We start from the raw sequence: 10,870 nt of genomic DNA, 5'->3' as shown, positions 1-10,870 counted from the left end.
TCCAGCACCTCAACGTCCTTCTTGTAGTGAGGGGCCCAAAACTGAACACAGTATTTGAGGTGCGGCCTCACCAGTGCCGAGTACAGGGGCACAGTCACATCCCTTACTAGAACTTCCAAAGTATAGCATCCCTGGATCCCAAAAGAAGAGTGGCACTGTGCCTGCACCTCTTGTTCCACTTTCATTTGAAAGACGTAAAGAGGTTCATCTTAAACAGAGGTTTTCTTAAGGGGAAAAATATGACTGCTCCCAGAACAAGAGAAAAGGAATGATCTGTGCATAAGACGAGCCACTGGCAGGTCACAGGTGATGCCCTCCTGTGGAAAATGGTGGCAAAAAGAGAGGTTACTTTTTCTATGGATGAGCCTTTAAAGAAACCACGGAGTACATCCACAAGAGAAGAAGAAAGGGAATCATGACCCCTGGCATGTACTTGTTGCCAGCTATTCTGGATAAAATATTTCCTTGGGCCCAGTTGATCAGTAAGGGAAAGAGATGTTGAGACAAGTAAGAAAAACACAGTGTTGGCTGTGCTTACTTCAATTCCAGTTGCTTCAGCACCTTCTGAAGCAGACAGAAGCCAAGCAGAGGTAAAGAGAGAGAAGGGGAAACCTTAGGACTCCTGCTGTGGTGTGGACAGCCCTAGATGCATGTCACTAATATCCCCATAGCTTCACAGTCTGCACAGCTGTATGGCAGCTACAGCCAGCCCTTCTGTAGCTGGGTTAAGTGAGCTAATGTCCAAGGACCAGTTGCTACTGTGCCTCTCAATTCACTCCCTCACCCTCTTTCAGAGAAGAACTGCTCCAACTCTGCAGGACAAAAGCCAGGCAGGAAAACTAGTAAAGGTGGGGACTATAGCATTCCCCCATCACTGTGAGTTCAACAGCAAGCATCCCTAGGTACCATCTCCTCAGTCTTTCCTGCAAAACATAAACAGGCTGCCATATAGGCTTGGCTATAATTCTGCCTTGCTGATTTGGGTATTATCAGAGGTGCCTGATGGCTATGGAAGTGACGAGTTTATGTGGATCAAGCTGACCCTGGCTGGTGACACCAGGCACAATGAATGGAGCACAGCTGCAGAGCAAATCTGACACAACAGAAGAGCAAGCAAGTGCTATGCATACTACAGGGAATAGCTAGCACTTACAGTTTTCCATGTTTTCATCGAGTGAGTCCAGCAGCATCACTCCAATGATGAGAAAATTATCTGAAGAGCAGCACAAAGGCAAGTCCTCATGAAGACAGATACAAGTGTACACGCGCATGCAAAACAAGAAAAAGTGCTGAGCAAGGTACTTCTATTGGGTTGGGTTGCAATGCAAGACAACATATGCAAAGGCATAGTATGCATCTTCAGATGATCCTTTTTTTTCTGGGAGATGACAAGAGCTGCAGGGAAACTGGGACAGTAGCTTCCCCACAGCTGCAAACAGGCAGAGTGAAGCAGGGAGTGAGCAGAAGCATCTTCCTGCCCCAATTAAGGTATTTCCAACCACAGGAGGCATCTAGCTCAGACTAGTAGTATTCTCAAAGAATAAGGACATCTTGAACTCGGGCTGCCTATGAATCTCATTTGCCCTTGTGGCATTTGAGGAAAGCTTCTGGGCCATGTTGGCTTCAAGGACAGATGGGAGACATGCTGGCATTCACAGTGCCAGCACCTGGGTCTGCATTAAAGTGCAGCAGAGTTGAGTTTCCTTGCTATGACATGCCCCAAGTTTCATCAAGTATGACAAGATGAGCAGTCAGTAGTTTTGGACTCAAACAGAGGCCTGAACCCACAAACAAAACCAACATTGCTGGTTTCTATTTAGTTAGGGCAGTTAAGGCAGCACCAGATCTGTGTTCTGCAATGGAAACTCCAGAACAGGGTGGAGAGGATAACTATGAAGGTAAAGGGTGGAGGATGAATGCAAGAGCAGAAGACACAGTAAGAAATATACCAGTGATCAGGCAAAACCGTAGCTTGCTATGATCAGCTGGATAATCAGTGTGTGCTGAGTGGAGTTATAGGTCCTTCATAATGTAACATGGACTACGCATCAACAGCAGAACTCTTACAGAAGTCCCCCACTTCTTGTTCTGGAAAATGTGCCCTAAATAAAACAAGTGTGTTTAACACGACTGAGTTCGCTAAGAGAGCACTGAAGAGATGGACAGTCCTTTGGACTATAACAACAGAAAGGGAAATTTGCAAAATCACACACCCAAAGCAGGAAGTGGAGGAGGTGTTAACCTAGGCATGTTTCTTGAGCTACATCATCAGGTAATATGTACATATGTATTATGTGAGGTGAAAACTGGCTTTATAAACTAAACATGCTACAGAAGTACAGGCCCAGCTCTCAAATAATAAAGAACCAGCTTGAACAACAAGCTATATAGAATTTAGATGCTCTTGATCATGCTTTTTTTTGTCTTTTTTTTCATTTCTCAGTCTTTTTTTAAAAAGCAACTTTGTACTCAGGGGAAAACCTTTAAAATAAAATACACCTTTCACTTGCACTGCATCTTGTCTCTTATGGACAGCACTATGTGCAGGTTTTCCCCAAAGGTAGCCTTGGCTTGTCACTTTGTGAATGCTTCCTGCTTTTCCAGAAATTGAGCTGTGCTCCTGTTATCCTTTTCTAGGCTGCAGCTACCTGCTCTCTTAGACGCTGCTACAAGCTCTTGTCCCTGTCCTCTTCCATTGCATCAGCAGGTCACACCTCATCACAGAGTACAGAGGTAGCTCTGCTTAAATACAATTACATTTGGCTGCCTTGCCATCATATCTTGGCCTCTTGCCTTCACTCATACCTCTCTCACCCTTTCACTCCCACCAGAGTTTCTTAGCTTCCTTCTGCCATAATTAGATAAGTTTACTGATGTATTTATTTATTTTTAGGTAATCCCTAACCAGTCCACTCTCTGCCCTAAACGACACAGTGAACATTCAAGTGCAGAGCACTACTCCTAGCTTTCTTCTTCTAGTGTGAAAGGGACTGAGAAGGGCACATCAAAATTCTTGAAACCCACTGAAAATGTGCTATTGGCATTCAGGCCAAGAGAAGTAAAAGTGAAGTGTTGTCTTTTCAGCCTGGTACACAATAAATCAAATCTGCATTACCCTAAGAAACAGTAATTATGAAAAAAATGTCAAGCCAAGGGGAAAAATCTTAATGCTGAATGAATACCTAACACACATATTTAAACATATGTAACCACATACGCATTCAAACACAACTTATTAAAAATGTGGTCCAAGGCAGAAACTGCAACTGTTTAGCCACTTTTAACCATAGCTTATCTTTCCTCAGTAAGCTAATGAGTAAAAGCATTAAAGGATACATACATGTCTTTTGAATCTTATAGATTTATCAAGTCTGGTTGCCAAAACCTTATGAAGATCTACACAGGTTACATTTTAAGCGGAAAATTTCTCTGCTTTCTGATTTGCAACCCAAACTTACACACCCCTTCCTTTAACTGAGATGAGAATTCTGTTAAAAATCAGAATAAAATGTGAAACAAACCTCCATATAGGGTTGTGCCAATTGTCTCTTTTCCCATAGGCAGCACTTCCTCATCTGAATAGTAGGTTTTCACTGCAACTTGTATGACATAACTTGAAAATGGCTGTAGGTTGTTTATGATGGCTATAGGACCCTGAAATTCCTGTAATACGAAATCAGATAATAAACCCGTATTCTTAGAAGAGAGTCATATGTCACACCAATCATCTGTCAACAAAATGAGTGTTAAAAAATAGTACAGTAGTGCTTTTGTATTCTAATACCTTTTAGTGTTTAAAAAAGAATGTTAAAATGATAGTTTGGGTAATAGGTCATTACAGAAAACACATACCAAAAAACAAGCTGAGGTGTAATTAGCATGGCTATAATAGCACATTGTTAAGTGGCTGGTACTTAAATAGGAAATGGCAAAGTCAAAAAAAATGTAACAGAAGAAAAAATTAGCAAGGCAAGTACAACTACCACAAAACACATAAAGGCAAGCCATATGGTTGCTGGACAGTCTCAAGAGTTATTTAAACAGATTAATATCAACCACAACTGCTCTTTTTACAAGTAGAAACTGAAGACCCGTTTCAACAGGATTTTAGCAAAGACCTGTTAAAAAGTAGAGGAGTACTTGCACAAAGGAAAGCTAAGGGATCTACCACTTAACAAATAACAAACAGAAAGGGGAATTACTGTTGGGGATGTAGAAGTGGAAAAACTCCCTAATAGAAAGTTACAGAATGGCTTATAAAATTATTAGAAGTGGTATCACATTCCCTGTTTATATATGATATCACGTGCATTTTTGTTCCAAATAGCCATACCAATGTTTTTTGCTGCAGAGCAGACAAACAGTAGCTTGAATTCCTGCTGTTGTTAGTCATTTGTCCGAGAAATACCAGATATGTAGGCGTAGGCTGCGATATGCCGGGGCATAGCTGCTGTGGTGTGACAGATGGCAAGCTTATCTTAAAACTGGTGTTTGTTGTATCAAGGATAGTAGGTTTCTCAGTGTCTGGCAATAGAATCAGGCATCTTTTATCTAGAAAGACATTAAAAAAAAAAAAAATTACTGCTGGACCAATCCAAACTTGCATGGGATTCTACCACCATTCCTATGAGAAAGCATAACCACAAAGTATTCTCTCTGCTTTCACAAACAGAAACAGAAAAAAATCCCACCTGAATGTACTTTATTTGATTACTTTCATGGACACAAAAATAGCAGTCATCAAAGTAAAGTCTCATTTATCTTTGATAAGATACAGATTTACTAAAGGTACAGATTTACTGAAGAATTTAGGTTCTTCTTTAAGTACCTGAACACCTTGGAAATCCAGATCGTAGCTGCTGTGTTATCAAGGGCAGTGCACACTGATGAGTCCAAACTTGCTTGTCACAAGAAAGACAGATATGCAGAATAGAGAGTAGCTTTCTCTAGCAATTAAATGTTATCTCTCTTTTCTTTCAAATAGCTTTTCATGTGTAAAGTTCATAGTAACAATGGGGAAAGGGGAGACAAATTTTGGAAGGATAAAAGGAGTCTATAGGGAGAAAACAATAGAAAACTACTCTCTGACAGTAAATGAAAAGTAACAAAAGAAAACCCCCCATCACTTGGTGTACTTTAAAAAAAAAATTAAAAATATATTAAACGGACTTGTGGCCAAGAAGAAAAAGATTAAGGCACATGCATGGGGAAGATGGTACAAGGACAAGTGTTTGCCCTTAGGCCAGAGGAACTGACCTCATTGTCAAGATCTTTTCTTCCTAAATGAGCAACCCCCTACCAAAGTCAGATTCTGTTCAACAGAAATAAATGTAAGTTTGAGTCTTTGTCAATTTTACGGTTACCTAGAGTAGTAAAACTCCCATGGGAAAAGTCCCAGATGGAATAAAGAATTGAGTCATTTTCAGAGTTAAAGTTTCTGTCAGGCAGTTCCATAGAAACGTGTTTACCCTGACAAGAAAATCCTTCACTACATATTCAGTCCCCTTCCTCCTAACCCTGAAGAGAAATCATTCTCTCACAGAATCTGTGACAGGACAATAATTTTCACTGAGTACTTCTGATGTGTTAAATGATCAACTGACATCACATCTCTGGATGGCAATTAAATAGGTTAGAATGAAAGGAAACTCTAGCAGTACTCCTTGCTCATATCACTAAAGCAATAAAAAGCATGTCAGTCAACCCAGCTGGTCTTTGCAAACATCACTTTTTCATACACAGAATCTGTGACAGGACAATAATTTTCACTGAGTACTTCTGATGTGTTAAATGATCAACTGACATCACATCTCTGGTTGGCAATTAAATAGGTTAGAATGAAAGGAAACTCTAGCAGTACTCCTTGCTCATATCACTAAAGCAATAAAAAGCATGTCAGTCAACCCAGCTGGTCTTTGCAAACATCACTTTTTCATATATACACCATTTGATTTCGGTATTGAGAAGGAGAAGAAAATATTTTTTTTCTTATTTTAGTAAGTTCATTTACTTTTATCTTAAACTTGTGTGAATAATTCTGTGCATTGCCCTCCCCCGCCGAATGCCAAGACTGTGTATTCCTCCAAATATATTTGCAGCAGTCAATGTAAATAAGAAGAGCTCTGTGGGGATGTCTGGGTAGAAATAATCCCTTTGGACTGAAATTCGGTTATTCCCTTTCTGCACCAGCTAAGCCTGGGGCTCTTGCAGGAAACCCTATCCCTGGGGACAGGGATCGGTACATTCTGTACCAGGGCCAAACCAGGCTTCTGCACCAATGCCAAGCCCACACAGACCTCATGGGAACAAACTTGCCCAAAGTGCTGGTAAGAATAGCCTGGGCATCGGTCAGAGCAGCTGCAGGCAGGAGTAACTCTACTGGCTGCCCAAAACAATGTGAAATGCTTTTATTCCAAAGAAGTCCATCTTGTTAAAATATTCTCTTGTATATTTGTCAGATTTTTGTGCTAAACTGAAGTTAAAGAATTATTTTGAATATATTCATCATGCTAATAACTGTTCTAAACCTCTGCATTTACAAAGATAATCCGTATAGGTACCGTGAATCCTAACTTTCTATTAAAACTAATTTTTATTTCTTTCATTATCATTCTACAACGGTTTGTTTAAAATACTAGGATTTCTAAGTGAAGCCTGGGTCTACTATAATGTAAGCTGTAATTGCCTCTCAGGTACTTCGTTATAAATCATTTTAATAAGCAGATTTCTTCTCTCTCTGTCTTTGGAAGGGCAGACGATTTTTTTCAGCTTTGCATACTTGTGAACAAAACCAGAAATCTGTACCATAACAGGGATCATTATCAAACTCTTGCTACAACACTTTGTAGACACGTGTGCTCTTTTTCTGTGCTTTAATGTGCACCACATTTTCTAAATCTCCAGATTTGACACAACTTTGAAAATATGCATGGTTTGGCATTAACATCCTGAGCCTTTGAAACTCGGGCAATATTCATCATCATGACCTTCCATGTGATCCAACACAAGGCCAGTCCTTACATTCATCCTTTTAAAAATGTGCATAATGAATAGTTTCCCTCTAGAAGGTACCTGAATCCATAAATCATACTTTACATAAATACACATAGCATGATCTGCCACTCAAATACATGCTCTGAAATAAATTTGTTACATTTACAAAACAACCCAAATCCCCTATACCTGGATACAATTGCGCTGCTGAGCTGTAGGCTAAGATTTTCAGCTCATGATTTGCTCTCTTCTGAAGAAAGTGTCTTGTGCTTTCTTTATTTGCTAGCCAAATTTCAGTGTATTCTTTCGTTTCAGTACTCCAGTATATAAATTTCTTATCTACAGTCAAGCTGCCAATTTTCTTACCTGTAGGAAAACATTGTATAGTTAAGCTTCAGAATAAACCCTGAGCAGACAATTTTACAAGAGCAGATGCGTGCTTGTATTCACAGTGAGTCAATATGGGTGAGTATCTTGGTCATACCGTTATCTTCAAAGACCTCCCCTGGAAAAGAGACTTCTGATATTTTCCAATAGGTCTCACGAAGCTGAGACACTTTGTTATTTCAGTTTACAAGTGTAGATTTGGAGGCTTTTTATTATCCATAATTATGAGAACTGCAATTCAATTAACAAACACCAGAAATAAAACACAGAGCAAGAGTCGTCTATAGAAACTGTCATCATTTTTCCAAGATGAAAACCACAGTGCTCTGCCATCTCCCAGGAACAGTTAAGACAGCTCCTCTGGTAACAGAACAGCTTTACCAGCACTCCTCCAGAATTGAGCTGAAAACTGAGCAACCAAGATTAAATGTTATCATTAAAAGAAGTGCAACATAGATAAGTTGTCATACAAGACTCTACCTGCATGAAGTACCCTCCCCACATATTGAAGTCTGCAATGCCACTTTCAGGAATAACTTAAGATAGTAGTCTGCAATGCCACTTTCAGGAATAACTTTTCATTGTATCTTTTCATTGAGCTAAACCGTAATAAGTGTATCTAATATGAAACCCTAGCAAAATAATGTGTTAATACTGTAAGTGAAATCTATTGACAAGTAGCATTTGGGGCTGTAGTGTCTCCATTTGATTTACATCTTACCAGAATACATATTGCATCAGTAAATATCCTCACACTGTTCTTTCTCCTAGTTTGTATCAACAGGGTATACAACTGGAAACACAGAACACAAACATTTTGTCCATCTTGCCTATAGATGAATCAATTTTATAAAGGAAGTTCTTCATGAATGCTGTTTTGCTGAAATGAATATTGTTTCAGGTAAGAGACAGCAAGAATTACAAACTACCGAGAAACAAAACAGAGCACTCAGACCTTGAAAACTTGGTATTTTGGCAATTCTCCAGCAGTAGCAACCATCCACATCTGAGGCCCATATTTCATCTCTTCCTCTGATAAAGAGCAGCTGGGGATTCTTGGAGTCAGACACATCTATACTCATAGGTCTTCCTAGCTCTGCTTCTGCCACATTACAGGTGCAGTAGTTCCTCATCTGTTCTTCTGCTGATATGTATCCCAAAATGTGGTGCACGGTGTTATTCAGAATATCATAATAAAACATGCGGCTGCCATAACCAAGCTCTTCCATCCAGTACAAGCGGCTATCAAATAAAATGCATTGCTTACAGTAGAAAAACTTCAATCTGAGCAATCTGCCCTAAATGCAGTCCTGTAAGTGACTACAGTCACACACCTCCCAAACATTTTAAGCAAGGTAACTACAGCAGCATACTTGCAGAGTGATTCCAGGTGTTTAAAGGATATTTTTGAATGGAAGGTCACAATAACTGACTATTCTGGATAAAATGGTTACTGTAAAAAATTGTTGTCTGCTGCTGACTTTCATTTGCATCACTTAAATAGAAGAACCTATAAATATTTAAGTATCATTTGAAATCTTTACTCAAACACAGACATCTTTTTGAAATTAGATATGTCTGAGCTCAACTAGCAGTATAAAAGTAGAACTAATTCAGAAATTTCTGAGATTTACACAATGCAAAAGACTCATATACTATAAAAAGTCCTTTTTGGTCTTTAATAGTTGATGATTTCATTAAAATCATGTTTAAAAGATGCTTTAAAAAGTTATTAGTAATATATACCTTACCTTAAGAAAGGATATGACAACAGAGATGATACAGTTGAATTACTTTCACCCAACTGCATGTTCAGGGCTTTTAGAGATTTTATCTTGAGCTCAAGATCAATAACAAATATTTGGGTTTCATTCCATGATGTTTTCAGGGCAACAAAGAGATGTCTTGCAATCCAGTCAACTGTGATGGCTGTGGCTTTGCGAAGATAAGCATCTTTGAAAAACTTAAGAAAAAAATAAAAACATTACTAAAACTGCTTGAGAGCAGAATTTTCCCACCTGATGCTAGGACATTATGAAATTAGATTTGTTTCCGAAACAATTTCTACTTGACCAGTAGAAGTCAAAATATAAAGAGATGCCATGGAACGAAGATTCCAATATTTTTATACAAATGAAAACTGTTGTTTCACAAATATCAATTGTTGTTTCCATGTTGCTTCCATATTCTTGAAATTAGAATGAAATCAAATTAAATTAAATTACATTTGATACAAAAAATAAATTTCTTGTATTTAATAGTGTGAATTTTAAATTAAATATCTGTTGAAATATCTTATCAACAAAGCAGATGTCAGTAAAATCATATATGTTTAATAGGACAACTTTACCAATGGCATACTCTGGCCTATTCTAATAGCTATTGATGACAAAAATATTGAAGTCCGAATTTTATTATATTATACATATTTTTATTGTACTGCTAGAAAGGAAAATTATCCAGCTATTCTCTTTCATATTACATCTCATACAAACTGACAGTCATTAAAAAAATTGTCTTTCCAGTTCTGTTTTCCCCACTGTATTTTGCCATTAAATGTACTTTGTTCACCATGCTGCTTTTTTTCTGTTCCAAATATGCAATTTTGACATAATTAACCCCAAAATAATGACAATAATGGCCACATATTTTCTTAGATTCTCTCAAGCAAGTGAATGAACAAAGGAATACCTGAAACTTTGAAGTAGTCTCAATATTCAGAAGAAAAACAGAATCTTCTACAATATAGTACGCTTTGTCATCATTAGCAGTATAACAGATGTCCTTTACATTTGTCTTTGCTGAAAGTTCCCATATGGTGTGATTATTGTCTATGTCAGTAAGAAACAACTTGTTGGCAGAAACAGTTATAAGAGTTGGGACAGGGAAAAGATCTGGAAGGAAAAGGGCACAGCAGAATTTACAAAAAACATTCTAGACAATAGCAGTCATTCATAACGAAAGCAAGTACAAGATAAAAATAAACGATGGTCCTGCACAAATTATATTTTGTCATATGTCACAGCAAATAAAATAACAAGATGCCTTCTTGTCATCACATGCAAACTCCTAAGATTTTTTCAATGGCATTGTGGATGCTTACCTAACAAATTTAAGCCTAGTAAAAACATATTTGCTCACTTAATTACCTTTAACGGCCCAGCTAGAAATAGCCTATGATCCCTAGTAGATCTCTAACTCTCCTGGTTACCTTTCACAGCCCAATTAGAAATATTCTATGATCTCTAGCAGTATGCAGATTACAGATCAAAACCTGCTGTTCCATACTACCCTGGGGTTGCCTAGAAAAGTTAATTTAGCATAGTTTTGAGGAAAGGTTTGAAATTCCTGAAATTTAATCTAATGATGAGAAACGTATTAACCATTTCATGTCAGAAGCTGTAACTATTTAGAATCATAGAATCATAGAATCATAGAATCATTGAGGTTGGAAAAGACCTCTAAGGTCATCGAGTCCAACCGGCAACCC

At 38.2% G+C, this 10,870-nt stretch overlaps 1 protein-coding gene across 1 annotated transcript in view; it reads right to left on the bottom strand.

The window, feature by feature from the left end:
• ROS1 (ROS proto-oncogene 1, receptor tyrosine kinase) overlaps window positions 1-10,870 on the bottom strand; it is a 79,002-nt gene that overhangs the window by 35,411 nt on the left and 32,721 nt on the right. The window contains exons 24-29 of the mRNA XM_009289129.2: window positions 10,072-10,274; window positions 9,132-9,343; window positions 8,336-8,622; window positions 7,183-7,359; window positions 4,334-4,551; window positions 3,522-3,663 (exon numbers count right to left, since the gene is read on the bottom strand). Coding sequence (XP_009287404.1) covers window positions 3,522-3,663; window positions 4,334-4,551; window positions 7,183-7,359; window positions 8,336-8,622; window positions 9,132-9,343; window positions 10,072-10,274 — 1,239 coding nt within the window. The remainder of the gene's footprint in view (window positions 1-3,521; window positions 3,664-4,333; window positions 4,552-7,182; window positions 7,360-8,335; window positions 8,623-9,131; window positions 9,344-10,071; window positions 10,275-10,870) is intronic.

Source organism: Aptenodytes forsteri, unplaced genomic scaffold (assembly GCF_000699145.1).
Source record: "Aptenodytes forsteri isolate BGI_AS27 unplaced genomic scaffold, ASM69914v1 Scaffold217, whole genome shotgun sequence".
NCBI lineage: Eukaryota > Metazoa > Chordata > Aves > Sphenisciformes > Spheniscidae > Aptenodytes > Aptenodytes forsteri.
The sequence above is the reverse complement of the archived record's forward strand: the minus strand, read 5'-3'. Positions and strand labels throughout refer to the sequence as shown.